Here is a 23,446-nt window from a genome sequence, read left to right on the forward strand (position 1 = left end):
GCTCCAGTTGTGTCCTCTAGTGAGAAACCTGCAGCCAGAATACTTAGCCCCGGGCTGTACCAAAATACTGCAAGATTCCTATTCTCCTATAAACCTCCATGTATTGTTTTCACATATTTATCATATTTAGAGAAAGTGACTGGCCTAAGCTTATTCCTATAAAGCGTCCAAAGTGCATCATATGTCGCTTTTTCCGCCAATGTTGCCCCCCATGTCTGGTGCTGAATGGTATGTTCCATTGAAATGCCTGTGCAGCACTCGGCGCCGGGGCTCACAGAGGCTGAGCGCTCGCTGAGGGAGGGCAGGTGCTGCCGCCGCCGGGTGTCCACTGTGGAACTCCTCTGCAAATGGTTCTAAAAATCCCGCTTCGGAGATCTGTCAGCCTGAGCCCGGAACATCAGCCACCTGTGTCCCCAGAAGACATGACTGGACCCACTGCGCTGAAAATGGAAGCAAATATCTTAGTCCTTGGTGCAGACGGGGTTGGAAAATCAGGTGAGTGGCTTTAACAGTGCTTTGCAAACTGTGGTGGCACCACAACGCCAAGCATGCTCTGTTAGTCGCAGACCTGTGTGATCTGTTGGGAGTTGTGCTTCCCCTATAGGCGGAGAACGTCAGGTGTGATTTCATAGGGATGAGCAGAAGTCTGCTGTGTTACTACATACATGCTCCCACAAATCTAATCACATTGTCATAGGCTTTATTATAATCGCAATCCTTAATTACTAAAGTTTAGTTTCCTGTCATTTGGACATCAGATTTTTAGGCTACATGCACACAGCGCATAATGCTGTAATAGCAAAGAAGATGTGATTTTAATAAAATGTCATCCGCGTACAGCAGAAATCGTCAGAGTGGATTTTAAAATGTATTTTGCGGATTTCACTCCTTTTCTGGTGCAACCCCACGACGCCATCGTGATGCGACTGCACAGGGCTCCAAATAACGAATTAAGACTGCATTGTTAATGGTCACGCATTACCCACAAAACCACCCGCACATGTTGAGGAATATGTGTGGTTTTTCCACGTGGCTTCCCGTGCAGAAAAACCACCGCGTACCAGCAAAGTGTATGCAATAACACAAATCTCATGTACACTTTGCAGATTTTTAATTTATTTTTTTGGGATTTCAAAATCTGTAGCATGTCAATTAGGTTTGTGGTTTTAGCTGCAGACTTCACCCTGCTCAATGGAAAGCGTGAGATCTGCGGCAAAACCGCATCTGATCCTCGCCAAAATCCACTATTAAACATTGTTGATTTTGATGTGGATATGCTGCAGAAACTCCCCTAAATCTGCACGGAAATTCATGTGGATCTTGTGTGCATTCACCCACTCCCGTGTGCAGGTGGCCTAAAGGGGTGTTCTGGTTACATTAAGTTATCCCTTATCCACAGGATAGGGGATAACTATTAGATCAGTGGGGGCCATTTATTTCTATGGGAGTTTCGGATATACATAGTTGAGTGCAGCGCTCGGCTGTCTCCAGAATCTCCATATAAATGAGTGGACCGGACCTGCATGCCCGACCAGCTGTTCTGTTCATTGCAGGGGGTACAAGGCCCCTGTTGTTGTGATCGGTGGGGGTCCCAGCGGTAGGTCCTCCACTGAACTAATAGTAATCCCCTATCCTGTGGATAGGGAATAACTTCCTGTAACCAGAATCCCCCTTTAACAATGAAGACTGACTAAGCAGTGTAGTCCTAATTAGTTCATTGTAGTTCACTGCAGCTTGTGTGGTACTCGGCCACATCGCAAGCATGGCTACCCTGTGTGGTCATACCCTAAGGCCTCGTAGAACATGTCCTATTCTTACTCTTATTACAGACAAGGATCGGACTAGTCTTTTGTTCCATAAAACGCACATGGCTGGTATCTGTGTTTTGCGGATCCACAATGATCTTTGGTCAGTGATTTTCTTCAGGGATTTTGAGCCAAAACCCAGAACAGGTACAAATCTTTCCCTTATACCTTATCGCTGTGTAGCCTCCACTCCTGGATTTGGCTCAGTCACTAATGAAAATCGCTGACCAAAACACTGAGTGTGTCTAAAGGTCCCTTTACAGGGGACGACAGAGCGGCAGATTATCTGGAGGGAAATGTTCCTTCCCTACAATCTGCTTCTCGCTGGTTGAGGAGACCATTACATTTCCATGCAGAGATCTCCTCCAGAGTATGGAAAGGAGCGATCGCTAATGCCATTGCTCTTCCTCATAATGGCACGTTGTTTGCCAACTGCAGATTGTTTGCCCAGAACAATCTGCTGGCGGCAAACAATGACTTTTGTGTACGCACAAACAATCTGATTATCCGATGAATGAGAGTTTCGCTCCTTCATCAGGTAATTGGTGGTACATTTACACCGTGAGATAATCGCTAGCGAGAATTACTATCAGTCTTTAATGTGAAGGTTGAAATCCGATGCAAAATCTGCCACATTTGCAAATACCAGTGGTGATCGACTAACTATATGACAGTACCCATGTGAACCAGAGCCATCTGTTGATGATGTCCTCTTGACTGCAGTATGAAGAGTCTAAATAGCATTCAACCCCCCCCCCCCCCCCCCGACTCTTCCATTGATTTGTTTCTAAAATTTGAAAATATTCTGGCAAACTTCTGACTGGTCCTTTTGCTTAGGTCACATGCACATGACTGTATTTGTGATACGACATCCCATTCAGTTCTATGGTGCTAAAAAAAAAAAAAACAGGCGACACATGTCATCAGTGTGCTGTCTGTGTCCGTGTCTTATTTGTTTTGTGGACAAGAGTAGCCATTTCTATTGGGCGTGAGAAAACTGAAATACACACGGCCGGTATGTGTATTCTGTGGATCCTTGGTTTGCGGATCACAAAATGGATAAGGTCATATGCATGAGGCCTCGTGATGAGGTAAAAAATCTCTGTGCAGTGTCAAAGGATTTTACATTCCCTTCGTTCCTGCCTATAGACCCCACGTTGTCCTAAAAACATCTATCTTTGATAATCGCATGATATATAGCATATTTGCTGATTTTAATTAATTTTTTTGTCACATTTGCGTTTTGCCATTTCACAAAACGGTTTGTGATTCACCAGCTACAGACTACAGTAAGGAAAAATAAATCCTAATTGTTGTGCAGTTGGTACCATTCTTCTAAACCACAGATGCCCAACCTGTGGGCAAACTTCCACCATGCCTGGACATCCTACAGCTATGAGGGCATGCTGGAAGTTGTAGTTTTGCAACAGCCGGAGGGCTACAGGTTGGGCATCCCTATTCTAAACTGACAAATGTGAGTCAAGCTAAACATTTGCTCCTCTTTAACCACTTCCCATCTTGGCCATATGCCCCCTTCCTGACAGGCCTAATTTTATGTGGCAATAACTTTGGAACGCCTTTACTTATCCAAGTCATTCAGAGATTGTTTTCTCGTGACACATTGTACTTCATGATGGTCATAAATTTGAGTCAATATATTTCCCCTTTTATTTATGAAAAAATCCCAAACTTACAAAAAATTTTGAAGCCTTCGCAATTTTCTAAATTTCAATTTCTCTGCTTTTAAAACAGAAAGTGATACCTCCATAAAATATTTATTACTTAACATTCCCCAAATGTCTTACTTTATCTTGGCATCGTTTTGGAAATGTCACTTTATTTTTTTAGAAGTTTAGAAGCAATTCTTCAAATTTTTAAGAAAATTGCCAAACCCCACTTTTTAAGGACCAGTTCAGGTCTGAAGTCACTTTGTGGGACCTACATAGTGGATACCCCCATAAATGACACCATTGAAGAAACTACTCCCCTCAAGTTACTTAAAACCGATTTTACAAACTTAGTTACGCCTTTAGGCGTTCCAGAAGAATTAAAGGAAAATGGAGATCAAATTTTTAAATTTCACTTTTTGGGCAGATTTTCCATTTTAATCCAATTTTTTTCCTTAACACATCAATGGTTAACAGCCAAACAAAACTCAATATTTATTACCCAGATTCTGTGTTTTACAGAAACACCTCACATGTGGTCATAAACTGCTGTATGGGCACACGGCAGGGCGCAGAAGAAAAGGAACTCCACATGGTTTTTAGATGCCATGTCCCATTTGAAGCCCCCCTGATGCACCCTTACAGTAGAAACTCCCAAGAAGTGATCCCATTTTGGAGTATTTTTGGGTACATATGATTTTTTTTTGATCATTTATTATAACCCTTTATGGGGCAAGGTGACCCAAAAATGTGGTTTTTTTAGCACCAAGTTTTACACAATACTAGCATTCTTGAAACAAAAAAATTATGTTTTAATGTGTCCATGTTCTGAGAGCTATAGTTTTTATTTTTTGAGAGAATTTCTTATGTAGGGGCTCATTTTTTGCAGGGTGAGGTGACTGTTTTATTGGTACCATTTTGTGGGACATATGCCTTTTTGATCACTTTTTGTGATGTAAGGTGACAAATGGCTTTTTTTGACAGTTATATATATATTTTTTTTATGGTGTTTATCGGACTGGGTCGATCATGTGATATATTTATAGAGCCGACCGTGACGGATGCGGCAATACCAAATATGTCTTATTTTATTTTTAACTTTTATTTTTTTTATTTTTCCTTGGGGATTTTTTTTTTTTTTTTTTCACTTTTTGTCCCCCATAAGGTCATACAAGACCTCTGGGGACATTTACTTCACTTTTTTTTTAATTTTTTACTAATGATTTCTCCTGTAACTGGGGCTCACATAGTAGCCCCAGTTACAGGAGAAATGCACCCCCCAGAGAGGCTGTACAGCCTCAGAGCAGTGCTGATCGAGGTCTCTGAAAGACCTCACACAGCTCCTGCACTCTCCGGTCCCGACGATCACATGACCGCCGGAACAGGAAGCGCATATCGCTTCCTGCTCTGTTTGCACAGCGCTCAGTGAGCGCTGTGTATACAGCGATCTAGAAGGCAGGGACACCTGGGCGCTGTCCCTGCCTTCTCTAAGGCTGGGTTCACACCTGAGCGTTTTACAGCGCGTTCCTACGCGCTGTAAAACGCTCAACAAGGAGAAACCAATGATTCCCTATGGGAATGGTTCACACTTGGGCGTTTTACAGCGAGTACGATCGCGCTGTAAAACGCCCGACGCTCCAAAAAGTACATGAGCGACTTTTGGGGCGTTTGTGGCCATAGGACACTGTAGTGAATCACACAAACGCGCGTCAAACGCGCGTTTACTATTACAAAAACGCGCATAAAAATGCGCGTGTAAAACGCGCGTTTGCGCAACGCTCAAGTGTGAACCCAGCCTAAGGGTTGCCCTGCTGCCCTGCAGTTTCTGAATGGACGTTCAGGAACGTCCATTCAGAAATATACAACCACCTCCCGGCTGTTTTTAGTTTATGGGTGGACGGGAGATGGTTAAAAGGGTATTCCCACATTAAGGCCTCATGCACACAACTGTTTAGGTCCGCATCCGAGCCGCAGTTTTGGCGGCTTGGATGTGGCCCCATTCACTTCAATGGGGCCGCAAAAGATGCTGACAGCACTCTGTGTGCTGTCCGTATCCGTTGCTCCGTTTGGTCGTGTGCATGAGGCCTAAGTGGTGACGTATCAACGGAATATGCCACCACTTTATAATCGGTTGGAACTGTTTGAACTCTGGGACCTCCACTGATTCAGAGAATGAAGGGGCCACAGCTTTGAATTATTGTTGAAGCCCCTTCTTCCCAGGGGAACTGCAGAGCAACTTAATTCTAGTGAATGCGGCTGGTCCTAGTTTTCTGCACTTCCAGGTGGCCAGAACTGGCTCTGTATAGGGCCTGAAAAAAAGTAGCTTCACCATGCTGCATTTTAAGAAAACACCAGAGAAATAAAAACGGCACTGATTAGTAAAAAATGCCATTAGGTTTATAAAAAGTGCTAAAATATGGCACAAAATACCTGTGAATCCAGCGGAATGATGGCATAAACATGACAAGTGCTAATACTTCTATGAGAAGTCATGATGTCTATGTTCGGCTCACACTTGATTCCTGCTAATGGTCACCTTTTTGGGATTTTTTTTTCTTTTCTTTACAGCGCTGACTGTTCGATTTCTAACCAGACGTTTCATTGGAGAATATGGTGAACTTGGTAAGTGTGTATTTTATATTGTCTAATGTGACACATCTGTGGGCATTATTGCAAATTTGTTCACCAGTTTTAGTGATCTGCCTCCATTAATTTTTATGCTTGGGGATATACTTTTCCTAAATTGAAGGGGTTTTCCAGGACTTGTATTTTAGTGGCCTGTCCTCAGGATAGATCAGCAATATCAAAATGGTGGGCTTCCGACAGCTGGCATCACCTCTGATTGGCTGTTTTGGGTAGCTTTAGGCCCCCTGCACACGATCAGGATTGCGTGCGGATTTTGCGCGCAGATTTGCGTGCGGAAAATCCGCACCGTAGGTCAAGTGCATTGTATTCTATGAGAATTTGAAATTCTCAATGCACACGATGCAGATTTTTTCCGCGCGGATTTTGACCTGCGGTGCGGATTTTAAAATCTGCGACATGTCAATAATTAATTTTTTTTTCCTGACCGGATTTTCTTTATTCACTTAGTGAAAACCGCATGCGGAAAATCCGCACGCAAATCCGCACCAATTAATGCGGATTGACCGCACAGATTTGCCTGCGAACACCTGCAGATTTCAGTGCGGATTCTCCACACATGAATCCTGAACGTGTGCATGTACCCTTACAGTGGATGAGGTTGGAAGTAGAAGGCTCTGCCTATCGTGTAGTGGCAGTGCCCGGGTACTGCGGCTCAGCTCCCATACAAGTGAATTGAAGCTGAGCTGCAGTATGCCAACACTGGAGCCTTCTATCCACTGTATAGTATCCTGCGCTGTCAACTGCCCAAAGCAGCTGAGGATAGGTCATCAGTATCTAAGTCCCAGGAGGCCCCATTAGAGTGAATAATTGGCAAATCAATCTGTAGTTTGAAATGTCTGATCAACAGACCTCTGCATCTGGTGGTTGGATTTGCTCCTTATACACTCTCTTATGCTATACACTAATGAAAAAAAAAATCGAAAACCCATAAATGTCTATGATGAAAAGGTCAAGTGATTTACTGTGGTGTTTTAGACAGAATCTGAAAGCCTTGCATCGCCTGAGGTGTGTGCATTTTATTGCTGAGCATTCAGGTTAAAGGGGGATTTTAAGACCTATAGTAAAACGCATGAATCCTAATGTGTAATATATTGGTGCTATATATTAAATCGCTGTACTGTGAATGTATTCCCCTATACCTCACACAGTTGGTAAAGGCTATTTGATGATAATGCCATAGACAGAAATGGGTTGGCAGCAGGAGAAGGGTTAACATAGTAACATAGTTTATAAGGCCGAAAAGACATCTGTCCATCCAGTTCAGTCTGTTATCCTGCAAGTTGATCCAGAGGAAGGCAAAAAAAAATAACTGAGGTAGAAGCCAATTTTCTCCACTTAAGGGGGAAAAAAAATTCCCTACTCCAATCGGGCAATCAGAATAACGCCTTGGATCAACGACCCACCTCTAGTAGCTATAACCTGTAATATTACACTCCAGAAATACTTTTAGTGTACTCACCATCACCACCTCCTCAGGCAGAGAGTTCCATAGTCTCACTGCTCTTACCGTAAAGAATCCTCTTCTATGTTTGTGTACAAACTTTCTTTCCTCAAGACGCAGAGAATGTCCCCTTATCGCAGTCCTGGGGACAAATAGATGATGGGAGAGATCTGTGTACTGACCTACATGGTAGTGTTGCTCGAACACCAAAGTGCTCGAGTAGAACACATCGGGATGCTCTGTTGCTCTACCGAGCACCTGAGCACAATGGAAGTCAATGGGAGAACCCGAGCATTAAACCAGGCACCCCCTGCTCTGAAGAGGGGAGGGTGTCTGGTTCACATGAAAAGGTCAAATTGATGAAACGCCACTGAAATGATTTGGGAACAGCATGGGGAGGATGTATGGATGCATCTTGAACTCCCAAGTCACTGCTGGGAACGATGTTGTCCAAGTAGTACGCCACTTTTACAGACTGACAATAATATGCACAAAACCAAAGATAAAATCGATTTTAGGGGAAAAATTGTTAGGAAACATACTTTATCCTGTATATTTACTTGTATGTAAAGTGCAAGTGCTGCCCAAAATTACAAGGAACCGGCACTCCAATACACCCTTTATTACACATAGAGGGCATCATACACACTCTTGAAAATTTATGATCGATGGCCTGCTGGTGACCTGCATTTGGAGCAAGGGCCTGCTGCTGATCTGACCATGGAAAAAATTAGGGGCGAGGGCCCGCTGCTGAGCTGACCCTCTAAAACATTAGGAGCGAAGGCAGCCTAATAACCATGTTGATATGATGGAGGAGGACTAGAAAAAGAAGATTGAACCATATACCCTCTTTGCGGTGGAAGGGGTGCATGGGAATACAGTGTATTCAATACACCATAAAAGCCACATTTAAAGTGCCTTTTTTTTTCTTCTTTTTTTCAGCCGGTTTCCTCTGGTGTTGTAGAGATGTCAGGGGCAATCCAGGCCTTGTTCATTTTAATAAGTCAACCTGTCAGCATTTTCAGTTGACAGTTGGATGCGCCTATCAGTTGTTATGCCCCCAGCAGCACTAAATACCCGTTCTGAAAAAACGTTGGTGGCAGGGCAGGCCGGCACCTCCAAGGGATAGAACGCCAGTTCATGCCACGTGTCCAGCTTGGACACCAAATAGTTGTAAGGCACAGAGGGATCATTGAGGACGCAGACACGGTCTGCTACGTACTCCTTCACAATCTTCCAAAACTTTTCTCTTGTGATACTAGGCCGCGCATCAGGGTGAGGTTGCTGGCGGGGTGTCATGAAACTGTCCCAGGCCTTGGAGAGTGTTGCCTTGCCTCTGTTGGAACGGCTGTGTGTTACCCTAGTCTCCCCTCCTCGGTTGCCCAAGGAACCATGTACTCTGCTGCCAGCGTTCTCAGCTGGAAATTTTTGGCACAATTTTTCCACAAGGACCTTCTTTTATTGCACCATTTTGCTAGTCCTCTCCACCACAGGAATGAGAGATGATCAGTTCTTTGTAGCGGAGGTCGAGAAGGGTGAACAACCAATAATCGTGTTGACAAAAATGCATATAACTAGCGGGTCATGGGAAAGGCAGCATAACTAAGTCAGCCATGTGTGCCAGAGTCCCAACAGACAAGATTTCGCTGTCCTCATCAGGAGGATGACTCAATATCCTCATCCTCTTAATCTTCTGCCCATTCACACTGAACAGATGGAATAAACCTGCTGTGGGTACTACCCTCTGTAGCAGAGGCAACCGTCTCCTGCTCCTCCTCATCAGCCAATTTGCGCTGAGAAGACAAATGGAGGGTGGTCTGGCTATCACCCTGTGTACAGTCTCCCCCCCCCCCCCCCCCCCCCCCCACACTTCCACCTCTTCCACACTTGCAAAGTGCCCGCCTTCATTGTGAGCATCAAGCGTTTTAAGTAGACACAGAAGTGGGATGGTTACGCTGATAATAGTGTTATCGCCGCTCACCATCTGTGTTGATTCCTCAAGTTGCGTAAAACATCAGAGGTCAGACACCCATGCCCACTCGTCGCTTGTGAAGAGCTGAAGCTGACTGGAAAGGCGACGACCATGTTGCAGCTGGTATTCCACTACTGCCCTATGCTGCTCACAAAGCCTGGCCAACATGTGGAACGTGGAGTTCCAGTGCGTGCTCACATCGCACAACAGTCGTGAGCTGGCAATTGCAAGCGCTGCTGCAGCATTGCCAGACCAGCGGCAGCTGTAGATGACTTTTGGAAATGGGCACACACCCTGTGCACCTTCACCATTAGCTCAGGCGAATTGGGGTACGCTTTGAGAAACTGCTGAACCACTAAGTTGAACACGTGGGCTAGGCTCCAAAGCAGCCAACAAATGCAGAGGGAGGAAACTCTAGCATGGCGCTCGAGCACATGTGGTATTCAGCCGAACACCGCGATGCTCGAGCTGAACTGGTGTTTTGCTGAGCATGCTCTATCATTACTAATACATGGTTATTAGATCTCCCCTCAGTCGTCTCTTTAGTGAATAACCCTAATTTTGATAATTTTGATAATTACTTTAGTTGCCCTCCTTCTGAACCCTCTCCAGCTCTGTCTGCCTTATTAACAGGAGCATAGAACTGTACACAGTACTCAATGTGTGGTCTGACTAGTGATTTTTGTAAAGCGGTAGGACTATGCTCTCATCACGGGCATCTATGCCCCTTTTGATGCAACCCATTATCTCGTTAGCCTTGGCAGCCGCTGCCTGACACTGGTTTCTACAGCTTAGTTTGCTGTTCACTAAAATTCCTAGGTCCTTTTCCATGTCAGTGTTACCGGGTGTTTTACCATTTAGTGACTTGCATTTTTCCTTGTGCATAACCTTACATTTGTCAGTGTTAAACCTCATCTGCCACGTCTCTGCCCAAGCCTCCAATCTATCCAGATCCATCTGTAGCTAGTATACTGTCCTCTTCTGTGTCAATTACTTTACACAGTTTAGTGTCCTCTGCAAAAATTTACTGTCCAAACCTTCTACAAGTTCATTCATAAACATATTGAAGAGAATAGGGCCCAATACTGACCCCTGAGGTACTCCGCTAGTGACAGTGACCCAATCTGAGTGTGTATCATTAATAACCACCATCTGGTTTCGATCAATGAGCCAGTTACTTACCCACATACAGACATTTTCTCCCAGTCCGAGCATTCTCATTTTATATACTAACCTTTTATGTGGTAGTGTCAAATGCTTTGGAAAAGTCCAGATATGACTTCCATTGATTCGCCGCTGTCAAGTCTAGAACTTGCCTCCTCACAAAACTGATTAAATTATTATGACATGACCGATCCCTCATGAAGCCATGCTGATATGGCGTTATTTGCTTATTTTCCTTGAGGTACTCCAAGATGGCATCTCTTAGAAAACCTTTAAACTGTTTACCCACGACAGATGTTAAACTTACCGGCCTATAGTTTCTGGGTTCTGTTTTTGGACCCTCTTTGAATATTGGCACTACATTTGCTATGCGCCAAATCCTGTGGAACACTCGGTCAGTATAGAGTGCTTAAATATCAGAAATAAGGGTCTGGCTATGACATTACTTCATTCTTAGGATATAGGGGTGTATGCCTGGTTATTTGTTTGTTTTAATCTTTTTAAGACTCCGCTGTACTTCTTCCTGGGTGAGATGGGGCACTATTAATGGAGGATTTACTTTTAAATTCTGCATTTCATCTGACAGTTTTTCTTTAGTGAATACAGTGGAGAAAAATAAAAATTTAATAGCTTTGCTTTCTTCTCATCGCTCTCTGCAACTCCCCTCATTACTTTGTAAAGGGCAGACACCTTTCAGATTGATACTTTTTACCATTTATATAATTTAAGAACATTTTAGGGTTCGTTTTGCTCTTTGGCAATTTCTTTGTCTCTAGTTTGGCTGCTTTTTTGTTTTTTACCTTTTTAAAATTTTTTTTCTTCTCCCCCCCCCCCCCCCCTTAGTTTTTCAGTGCTTCTTCGCTACCTTCCCATTTTTTGTGATTTTAAATGCTTACTTTTTGTTATTTATTACTTTCGTTAGTTTTTTTTTTTTTCTTGTTCCTTAACCTTTTATTTCCATAAGGTATGTACCTCTCATAATAAGATTTTAGGATGCTTTTAAAAATATCCCATTTTGTGGATGTATTTTTATTTTTGAGGACTTTGTCCTGGTTAGGCTTATGGCCTGCTCTCTTAGCTAAATTTAGCTTTTTTGAAGTTTGGTATTTTTGTTCCTCCCTGAAGAAACACTCTTGAGTGACAATTGTAAGGTTATTCCTTTATGGTCACTATTTCCCAGGTGTCCCCCAACCTGCACATCTGTTGTTCTGTCGGGTCTATTGGTTAATACTGTCCAGTATGGCCGTCCCTCTAGTCGGGTCCTGAACCAGTTGGGAAAGGTAATTGTCTTTATTGCTAAGAACCTGTTTCATTTGAGATATACAGGTTTTAGTTTCCCAGTCTATATCTGGGAAGTTTAAGTCCCCCATAATCACCTCATAATGATTTGCCGCCTCGTCTATCTCGTTTAGTAGTAGATTTTCTGTGGACTCTGGTATATTAGGTGGCTTATAATAAACTATTAGTAATTTATTATTTTTGCCTCCATGTATCTCTACCCACAGTGACTCCACATGTTCATGTCCCTCACTTGTATCTTCTCGGAGTGTGGGCTTTAGACAGGACTTTACATAAAGGCAGACCCCTCCCCCTCTCCGGTTTTGGCGAACCTCTCTAAACAGACTGTAACCCTGTACATTAACTGCCCAGTCATAGCTATCATGCAGCCATGTTTGTTATTCCCACTATGTCATAGTCCTCCTCACACATCACTAATTCCAGTTCCCCAGTTTTATTAGTTAGGCTTCTGACATTAGTATACTTACATTTAAGAGGTTTATGTATATTTGTTGACCCTACACCTTTCCTTCTGAACTGTTCTAGTCCCCCTTTCCATTCCTCCCCCAGTTCCAGTACCTTGCCCCTGGTCTCTATCTTCCCATCCTGTAATGTAATTATCCTCCCCACTAGTCCCTAGTTTAAACACTCCTCCAACCTTCTAGTCATCTTCTCTCCCAACACAGCTGCCCCTTTCCTATTGAGGTGCAGCCCATCCCTGCGATAGAGCTGGTAGCCGACAGGTCGGCCCAGTTCTCCAGGAACCCAAACCCCTCCTTCCTACACCAGTTCTTAAGCCACTTGCTAACCTTCCTAATCTCCCGCTGCTTTTCTTGTGTGGCTCGTGGGTACAGGAAAATACTACCTTTGAGGTCTTTGCCCTAAGCTTTTGACCTAAATCCTTAAAATCGTTTTTAAGGACACTCTACCTACCTCTAACTTTGTCATTGGTTCCGATATCGACCATGACTGCTGGATCTTCTCCAGCCCCTCCCAGTAATCTGTCAACCCGATCCTCGATGTGTCTAACTCGAGCGCCAGGACGATAACACACCTTTCGACGATCCTGTCTTTGTGACATATTGCCCTATCTGTACCTCTATTTTAGTCTCCCACTACCAGCACCTGTCTGCCCTGCCCTGCTCTCCTGGTCCCCTGCTTACTGGAGCTGATATTCCCCTGACTGGCAGAGGAAGTGTCTGGCTGCAGCAGTGCTCTCCCTGAACTGAAATCCCCCCCCCCCTCATCTAGCTTCCCTGGCACTCTTCCCTCTAACACGCTTTCTAACTGTTACCCAGCTAGCTACTTCACTTTTCCAAATTGTCAACGCTTCTCAGTGTTGAAGCTTGCCTGTTTACATACTCCATGTGCGAGTCCAACACATGCACCCTCAATTGGCTGTTCCAGGACTGCATACATTAGACAAGATGCACTGTCAATAATGGAACCCATACTAAGTTGGGATTTTGCAAGAAAACTGACAAAATACAATACAGTGATAAGAATCTAACTTGCTGTAGTCCCCTCCCCTCAAAGTCCCTGAATCTAAAGTCACACACTTAAAGGGTTTCTGTCACCTGAAAAATGGGTATTAAGCTGGCTGACATTAGCGATGTGCTAATGTCAGCTGAACATAACTATATTAGTGCCATCTCACTGCCTAAAGCCTTTATTGAAAAAAAATAACTTGTATAATATGCTAATTGGCCTCTAGGTGCAGGGAGGGCATTGCTCCTAGTGTCTGTTCTCCCACCTATGGCCAGGCCCTGCTACACTAGATTGACGGGGCCAGTCAGCCTTCACCTCCTCCTGCCGGCCCTGTGCGCTGGGGAGATCTCGCGCCGTTCATTATTTGGTGCAGTGAGCAAGCTGGCAGCCGGCGAGCGCCCTTCACTTACTACGCCTGAGCAGTATACTGAACGGGACTGCTCAGGTGTGAGATTTACACTGCAGACAGGCCGGAGGTAGGAGACCAACGCTGCCTGCCCCTGTCGATCTAGTGTAGAAGGGCGTAGCCAGAGGTAGAACGGATCCTCTGAGCAGGGTTAACGCCCCCCTGCTCCTAGACGCTAAGCCTTCGTTCACATCACCGTTCAGCCTTTCCTTTCTCCTGCTCAGTTTAGGGGCAGGAGAACGGAAAGGACGGATAAGCACATAACTGACGCCAAACTGAGTCAAACGGAGCCTGAGGACCCTATAGACTATAGTGGGGGTCCGTTATGTTTCCGCTCAGAAGATGATTTGTAAGCAGAGACAAGTCCTGCATGCACAACAGATTATAGTCTATGGCAGTGATGGCGAACCTATGGCACAGGTGCCAGAGGTGTCACTCAGAGCCCTCTCTGTGGGCACCCACACCCTGGAAAGTCTATGGTCTACCAATATGCCTTAGACTTCTCCTGTCAGTCATCAACGCAGGACACACTATGAACAGCACAGGCAGCGCACTGAATGTAGGCAGGCTATTGTAGATAAATGATAAAGTACATGGAAGATATTCTATATTGAACTGTAGTATTCAAGGTAAATTGCTGTGTTGGCACTTTGCGATAAATAAGTGGGTTTATGTTGCAGTTTGGGCACTCGGTCTGTAAAAGGTTCGCCATCACTTGTCTATGGGGTCCTCAGGCTCCGTTTGACTCAGTTTGTCAGTTATCTGCTTATCTGTCGTTTCCTGAACGGAAAGGCTGAACGGTGATGTGAACGAAGCCTTAATAGCACATTATAAAAGTTAGTTTTTTCTCTAACGACAGCAGGCAGTGAGATGGCACTAATATAGTTATGTTCAGCTGACATTAGCACATTGCTAATGTCAGCCAGCTTAACCACTTCCCGACCACCCATTGACTTAAACGTCCTTGGGCGGTCGGTTAATCTGTGCATGGACGTTCTGGAACGTCCATTCAGAGATCGCAGCTGCACGCTAATTGTCAGTGACAGCAGGGCAACCTTTAGAGAAGGCAGGGACGGTTCCCAGGTGTCCCTGCCTTCTAGATCGCTGTATGCACAGTGCTCACTGAGCGCTGTGCATACAGTGCAGTAGAAAATAGTGGAAAAAAAAGTGAAGTTAAATGTCCCCCAGAGGTCTTGTATGACATTATGGGGGACGAAAAGTGTAAAATAAAGTAAAAGAAAGTTTCACATGTTATAAAAAAACAAAATAAGGAATTTAAAAATAGAAAAAATTTAATAAAATTGACATATTTGGTATTGCCGCGTCTGTGGCGGTTGGCTCTATAAATATCACATGAGCCACCCAGTCCGATAAACGCCATAAAAATTAACTGTCAAAAAAAGCCTTTTTTTTTTCACCTTAAATCACAAAGTGCAACACCAAGTGATCAAAAAGGTGCATGTCCCACAAAATGGTACCAATAAAACAGTTATTTCATTCCGCAAAAAATGAGCCCCTACATATAAAATCGCTCAAAAAATAAAAAAAAACTATAGCTCTCAGAATATGGACACATAAAACCTAATTTCTCAAAAATGCTATTGTGTAAAACTTAAATAAGAAAGTATACATATTGATTATCGACACGTCCGTAACGATCTGCTCTATAAAAATGTCACATGACCTAACCCCTCAGGTAAACTCTGTAAAAATAAATAAATGAAAACTGTGCTAAAATCTGCCTTCCAAAAAACATACGGCGCTCCTTTTTTCTTCTGCTGCCTGCCGTGCACCCTTACATCAGTTTGACCTCATGTGGGGTAGTTCTGTAAACCGCAGAATCAGGGTAATAAATATTGAGTTTTGTTTGGATGCTAACCCTCTGTGTAAGAAATAAATGGATTAAAATAGAAAATCTGCCAAAAAAAGTGAATTTTTTAAGGTGTAGTTTCTACAATGGGGTCATTTATGGGGGGTTTCCATTATGTAAGCCCCACAAAGTGACTTCAGACCTGAACTGGTCCTTAAAATGGGTTTTGGCAATTTTCTTAAAATTTTAAGAATTGCTTTTAAAATTCTAAGCCTTCTAATGTCCTAATATTAAAAAAAAAAAAAAAAAAAAAAATCGAAATTTATGCCAAAGTAGACATATAAGGAATGTTAAGTAATAAATATTTTGAGGTATCCCTTTCTGTTTTAAAACCGGAGAAATAGAAATGTGATGTCAGATTTGCAAAATTAGGCCTGTTCAGGAAGGGGGCAAATGGCCTGGATGTGAAGTGGTTAATATCCATTTTTCAGGTGACAGAAACCCTTTAATACAAACACACTTGAACTCAAACTCACGTTTGGCTGCTTGTATAAGTGCAGCTCTCAAACTAGACGGCTTCCCCCCCCCCCCCCTCTGGATTCAAAGGGAATGATATAAACAGATTATAAGAAATATATATAGTACAATAAATATTGCATGCAATGTATAAGTGTTTTACAGTTTGAATAGTATGTAGTATATAATATACTGCTTATGCAGTGCATAGTATAGCGGTAGAAGCTGCTGTAGGCCACCTTTTTCCGTTTTCTGCACGCCTAATGCCTGGGAAACATCACTAATGTAATTACTACAAAGTGCCTTGTACTTGTTATCCTCCGGTTTGATCCAAATGTCATAATGAAACTATTTTTAGAGGCTGTCATTCATGTAAAATAAAGAAGCCGCCTAATTAGCTTAGAAACTGTGGGATAACATCATTTGTCTGCTGTTCTCCGCAGAATCCTACATATAGATGTAATGAAATAAAGGCAGACTATTAAGGTGAAAAGAAGCAGATGTGTCTTAGTGGATACTGATAACACGCTAACCGGCAGTCCTGCAGCCCGCGGTATTAATCCTGGAGAGTCAGCATGCTATGACGGTGCTTGTGTTTTCATTGCAGAATCCATATATAGCCATAATGTTTTGGTGGATGGAAAGGAAGTAGTCTTTAATATTTGGGATTTTCCATATTCAAAGGTGAGTTTTTCACATTTCTCACTATGATTTTCTCTAAACACCGTACCCTTTGTTTGCATAGTGTGGACGCTAAGATCTTGGCGTGAAACCAGATTCATTAAAGGAAATCTGTCACCACCTTTATGCTATCGCCTCTGTGGGCAGCATATGGTGCTGACAGACATGTTGACTTGTAGGTGTGTGTGTCCTTTAGTTCTGGATACTAACATTTTATTAGCTGCCACACTCATGAGAAAGTAGTCCTCACAATGGTGAGTGCAGGTGCTGTGGCCGTGTGCAAGCTAACAGATTGACGGCTTTCGCTCACATCCCCCATCCTCCTCTCTGTACTTTGTCTCCTCATTCCTACAAAGATTCAGCTGGAGATCTTAGCAGCTGTATTCAGGATCATAATCCCTGCCAAGTAGGAGAGGAGGCTGAGGCAGCTCTTTACCTCAGTGTTATAAAGTAACTTGTTCTACTGTGGGATTAGGACAGATTTTGTGTGTACTAATAGGATGGCAGCTATTTTATTTCTCCTAAGGATTGCTCCCCAGACAAAATTGGATCTGACAGATTCCCTTCAAAGCACAGGCATGGATAGAATTAACAAAAGCTAAACTTTGTCATTGACCAGACACATTAATCTTGTCTGACCATAAAATGGTAATACAAAGCTTCACGTGGCTTGTTTAATAAGTTACTTTTAAATTCATTTAATACATGACTGAAAGGCGCAGAGAAAATACCAGTGACTTTCCATTGCCTTTCTCCTCAGGTCCACAATAACATTGACGCTGTAAAGACAGGTCAGCCATCTGAAGAGACTAGCATGTAGAGATGTAAGCCTGCTGTGTTTGATCATGTATAGAATGTCAAGTGAGATAAGGAGATTACTACCACCTGCCGGACTACTGACAGTTGTCTTATCTTCATGCAATTTCACAAATGGTTTTCACATTTTCCAGTTTGATCCATGATTGAGGAATGTACTAGGTTAACCTGCTCGGAGGGGAAAGTAAAAATGCCATATGGATTAAGCTCTGCTCACACTCGAGGTCCTTCTTCACAGACTGATCATTGGGTCAATTATCAGGGATGAGCATTTGTAGAAACGCTTGTTCCCAATAACTGCACCATATAAAAGTGCCAGAGATCACTGAATAAACAAGCAAACATTTACTTATCGGATGATTGTGCATTTCGGACAGAGCCAAATTCCCTGTAGTAATTGCTGGTCCTTATAGAAAGGAGATGATTGCTAAATGTATATGGAGCTCTCTCTTCCTCTGATGTCCCAATAATTGCCTTGGTTCATCATGCATAAAAGGACCATCAGGTTTGATTTCTATTTTTAATGGATCAAAAAGAAAAACCTGATTAAAGAGGCTGTCTGAGTGTTTAATACTGATGACCTATATTCAGGAAATGGAGGCCGGCACCAAAGAGGTATTATATAGTGTGGGCTCAGCATGCATGTGGAACCTGAATTCCCTGAATATAATGGAGGCCAGTATGGTACCAGTTAATGTGGTATTTAGTGTTTCCCATCTTACTGAGATCGCCTTGATGTTTGGCAGACGGGCCCAAATTTTGTACAAAATGATTTGCCAAGCATCTTAAATTTATTAGTGTAGCATTTGCACCAGAATACTTATTATTTTGGTATGATTGTACTTTATTTGGTTTGAGAGTGCTGTTGCATTGTGTATATATATATATTTTTTTGCCTTTGTGCTTTCAGCCATGGCATTGCCGCTCAGCTCCTTTCACTTGAATGAGACAGAGCTTCGCCTAGGATATGTGACCTAGGAACATGGCATCACTAGCTTAGGAAGTGTCATTTACGCTCAGAGCGCCGCAGTCTCTTCAAAGAGCTGATCGTTGGGGTTGCTGGGAGTCAGACCCCCACCGATAGGACAACCTCTTTGAAACATTGCAGCCAATGGAGCCTAATGCTCTGTTTACATCTAGGTTGAATTTTCTATTATAAATGTAAAACGTGATGCAACATCAGATCTGGCGGTGACCAACAAACCCTATTGACTTATAGCGGGCTCTGCCGCAGTGTTTTTATTAAAAATGGCGAAGCATAGCACTACACACAAAGCTATTCTAACTGTTGTGTGACAACTTGTGATGGAGGATGATGGAGCCTCTGCAATAGGAACATGGCCACAAGTTGTAATATGCCATTCAAGAACTGCCCTGTAAATTAAGACATGTTAAGGTGAATACTGTATTCAGTCACCATGGGTTTGTGGAAAAATCCAGGTGACCTTTTAAGTGTAGTCTCACTATTAACACATTGAGGTCATTGAAGGGTCTCACTCCAGTGAGGGCAAAGGGCTGCTAGAAAGTGTCTGCTGTTTTGCAGAACAGAAATCATGCCTATTGATTTCAAAGTGATAAGACGTTGGGTGGATCGGGTGATCTTTGGGGAAAGCAGCATTAAGATTGATAATTGAAGGACCTTCTACATGAACTGGGCTTGTTCAAAATGTAATTGTGATTTATTTATTTTTTCCATACTCAACAATGCTTTCTTTAGCATTTAGGTTCCTCGTCTTTCCTACAGTAAGCAGTTCTGTGACGTCAATTATGTCTATGGTGTTACTAATGACATTTCCTTACTTTGCCATAGGAGCCTACAGAAGAAAGCTGTGCTGAGGAAGAGAAACGTATTCAATGGGCAGATGGTTTTGTCCTTGTCTACAGCATTTGTGACAGAACAAGTTTTAACATTATCTGCCAGACAATCCAACTCATCAAAGCTTCCAAAGACTGTTTAGGGCCGGAGAAACTACCCATTGTCATTGTGGGTAACAAACGTGATCTTCATCATCTACGAACAGTGTCTAGTGAAGAAGGAAGGCTCTTGGCTCTTTCTATGGACTGTGACTTCTATGAGGTTTCAGCAGCAGAGGCCTATCATGGTGTCCTCATGGTATTTCATGGATTAGTAGACAAAATTAAGGAATCCAAACTGGTTACGAAGAAGGGGACGGGAATACGAGGCATTGTAAAGAGTATGTCAGCAGTGTTTGCCAGGAGAAGAACGGACTCTCTGTAATACCAGAGATATTTTGCTGACAGGGACACAGGACATCTGGAGTGCTTGCGCCTACTTCATTTCTGTCTTGACTGTGGAGCTTCTTACTGTGCAGTGTACAGGCTGTCTAGGAGGTCTTTCTCTGTACTGTTGCTCATTGTTCTTTCACGTGTGGGTTAATGGTTTACTTTACAGCTTCTGAAGTTGTCACTAACATACAACAGTGGTAAGAATGGAGAAGTCAGAATAGCTTGATGTGAAGTGGTGGAAATATCAGTCTGAGATTTACCACAAATTAGAAAGATCAAAAGCGTCCTCGGCTTTCATCTTCCTATTATCTCTTATCAGGCCTGTTGGCTCTTGCTGCTGTCTGCACCGCCGTTTTGCTTTAAGTCATGTATCTTGGCTCCATCATGTCGATCTACATACACAGTGAAAGGTACATGAATATGAGCAATCGGATCCTGCTTGTTAAAATGATTCCACACGTTTTACTATTTGTGCCTTATTTCTGAGCTCTGTTGTCACAGCAATGTCCCTTGTGTGCACGGGGAGGAATGCACTTTTTATGAGGGTAAGGAATGTGTGGAGCAGACATACCATGCTGTGACTGTACAGAAGCACCTCATGGCTAATTGCAGAAATCACAATAAACAGATGTCTGTATTCCTTGCTGTGAATCCAGAAAGTGAACCTGTGAATACAAAGCTGAGGGGCTCCATGCTGAACCAGTTCAGCCACTTGGACAAGGCGTTTTGACAGGAGGATCACTAGCCTAATGTGTATGGGCAACTAGTCTTTTCCCTCTGGTTCCTCTGTGCCTCGTTCTCCCTCCTCTGTGGAAAGTGGGCAATCTGTGAATGGAACCTACATGTCCTCTAGGCTCCGTGTGTTCTACTGTTCACCGACAATGTTGGCCACTCCTGTAAAATATACTCTGTACTGTCCATGTTTACAGGAAGAGTGCAAAGTCGCAACCCAGCAGGGGTGAGGCGCTGTTTGTACATTGGGGCGCGGTGCGCATGCTGAGGACGGTGTGACCGTGCAGACACTCGCTCACCAGACAGAATGAGGAGGATGCTCGTCCTCATGAGCAACCAGGTAGACAGGTTCCTATCATGGTTCGAGCAGTGCGCTTTTATGGCAGTCGCTTGTATTTGACAACTTCTTTTATTTTCTGGAAATCAGATTTATAGAACCATTATGTTAGGATTATTTGCGTGATTGGAATTGTCCTTGGGTTGCTGCTACACGAGGGGAAAGCAGAGAAAGCTGCTGCCAGACACCTGTCAGCGGCCTATCTCCTGGAAGAACATAAGGATTGAGAACCTCATCCAACCTCACATAATCTGTTGGGGAGAGTAGGGCACATTGGCATTTTGGGTAAACTTGCTAATACAAAACTTGCTAATAAAGAGGCCTTTAGGGTGTAGTAAGGATAGGATTAAATTTGATTAAAGGGCATTTGTACCTATGAAACTGGCAGACCTGTTGATCCCATGTTCATATGTGCCAGCATTGCAGAGAAAAATTATATTTTAATATATGCAAACGAGCCTCTAGGAGCAACAGGGGCGTTGCCGTTACTCCTAGAAGCTCTTCTTTCTCTCATACTGCTATGCCCTCTGCACTTTGACAGGGCCTGGCAATGAAAACATCATCATGCTTGGCCCTGTCGAAGTGTAGAGGGTGCGACAAGTGCAGAGAGAGCAGAGCCTCTAGGAGTAATGGCAATGCCCCAATTGCTGCTAGAGGCTCATTGGCATTAACAAACACAGATGTCTTCAGCTGCCAAGTGCACATGTAACAGATCAGCCAGTTTCATGGGTACAAATCTGCTGACAGAGGGCTTTAAGGGATATAATTTTGCTATTGGATTGTATTGAAGTATTCTAAAAGGAACCTTGTTTGCATTAATAGCCCAATAGCTTTGGGGATTTGAGTAGGAGGTGAGCAAGACGTATTTTATTCCTGTGACCATATTAATCCAGGAGCAGTAGCCAAAGTGAGTAACTTATGTCTGCATTTGTACTGTTATAATAGTTATATTTCATCCCCTGTAGTAGGTGCTGTCATAACTATGCCTAAAAGTCTGTGCAGTGTTGTATAATATAAGTGCAGCTTTACCTATATGGTTTTCTGTCTAATGGTGTCTGCCCCCGTCCATTAATGTGCACTGATGCCCGTTATGGTAATATTGTGTGGTGTGAAGAGAAGCAAAAAATGTACCTGGTGCAAATTAAACAAGCACAAAGATCACAAATCGTAAATTGCTATAATCAAACCAATGTACTGCAGCTTTAAGTGTAATGTCCATAGAGATCCATTAATAACCTCTCTGGAACAAGTGACTTTGTCTTGTGTTGCGATATCTGACAATCCGTCCTGTAATATACCCACTAGTTTCTAGAAGTGTAATATATTGTATGTACATATGTAATCTGTATATTTGTATAGAGCTGTGTCCTTTTATTGTATGTGTGGGCAGGTCACGAAATGTATATGTACATTGCAAAGTCAAATATATAAAATGCTGTGTATAATAGTCTATATACAAATAAAATATTAAGACATGTATGCATGTCGTATCTGTTTCTTGTAATATCTTTATTGATTTATAATCTACAGGGTGGGCCATTTATATGGATACACCTTAATAAAATGGGAATGGTTGGTGATATTAACTTCCTGTTTGTGGCACATTAGTATATGTGAGGGGGGGGAAACTTTTCAAGATGGGTGGTGACCATGGCGGCCATTTTGAAACCAACTTTTGTTTTTTCAATAGGAAGAGGGTCATGTGACACATCAAACTTATTGGGAATTTCACAAGAAACAATGGTGTACTTGGTTTTATCGTAACTTTATTCTTTGAGGAGTTATTTACAAGTTTCTGACCACTTATAAAATGTGTTCAATGTGCTGCCCATTGAGTTGGATTGTCAATGCAACCCTCTTCTCCCACTCTTCACACACTGATAGCAACACCGCAGGAGAAATGCTAGCACAGGCTTCCAGTATCCGTAGTTTCAGGTGCTGCACATCTCGTATCTTCACAGCATATTTTAGAAGTGGTCAAACTTGTAAATGACTGATGAATAAATAAAGTTACGTTAAAACCAAGCACATTGTTTTTCTTGTGAAATTCCCAATAAGTTTGGTGTCACATGACCCTCTTCCTATTGAAAAAACAAAAGTTGGATTCAAAATGGCTGACATTAAAATGGCCACCATGGTCACCACCCATCTTAAAGTTTCCCCCCTCACATATTAACTTCCTGTTTGGCACATTAGTATATCACCAACCATTCCCATTTTTATTAAGGTGTATCCATATAAATGGCCCACCCTGTACAATTCTTTACAATCGGCAGTGAATATTAAAAAATACATAAACCCGTGACAATGAATCAACAGGACTCCGCATGTAGCAGCTTATAATGTAAGTAATTACTACGTAACTAGTCAGATACTTCAACATCTTCTGTGCTTGGATAGAAAAAGATGAAATGTAGAAAGGTCGTATGCCTGGTCTAAG

At 42.9% G+C, this 23,446-nt stretch overlaps 1 protein-coding gene across 1 annotated transcript; it reads left to right on the forward strand.

Annotated features, from left to right (window-relative positions):
* The first annotated feature begins 287 nt into the window (after nt 1-287).
* Nucleotides 288-22,485, forward strand: LOC122927548 (ras-related and estrogen-regulated growth inhibitor-like protein). The gene is made up of 4 exons (XM_044279483.1): nt 288-495; nt 6,041-6,094; nt 16,801-16,877; nt 19,501-22,485. The coding sequence occupies exons 1-4, from the start codon at nt 348-350 to the stop codon at nt 19,927-19,929; spliced, it is 708 nt and encodes a 235-aa protein (XP_044135418.1). The 5' UTR covers nt 288-347; the 3' UTR covers nt 19,930-22,485.
* The last annotated feature ends 961 nt before the right edge of the window (nt 22,486-23,446 follow it).

The sequence above is a fragment of the Bufo gargarizans genome, chromosome 2 (genome assembly GCF_014858855.1).
Source record: "Bufo gargarizans isolate SCDJY-AF-19 chromosome 2, ASM1485885v1, whole genome shotgun sequence".
NCBI classification, from domain to species: Eukaryota; Metazoa; Chordata; class Amphibia; order Anura; family Bufonidae; genus Bufo; species Bufo gargarizans.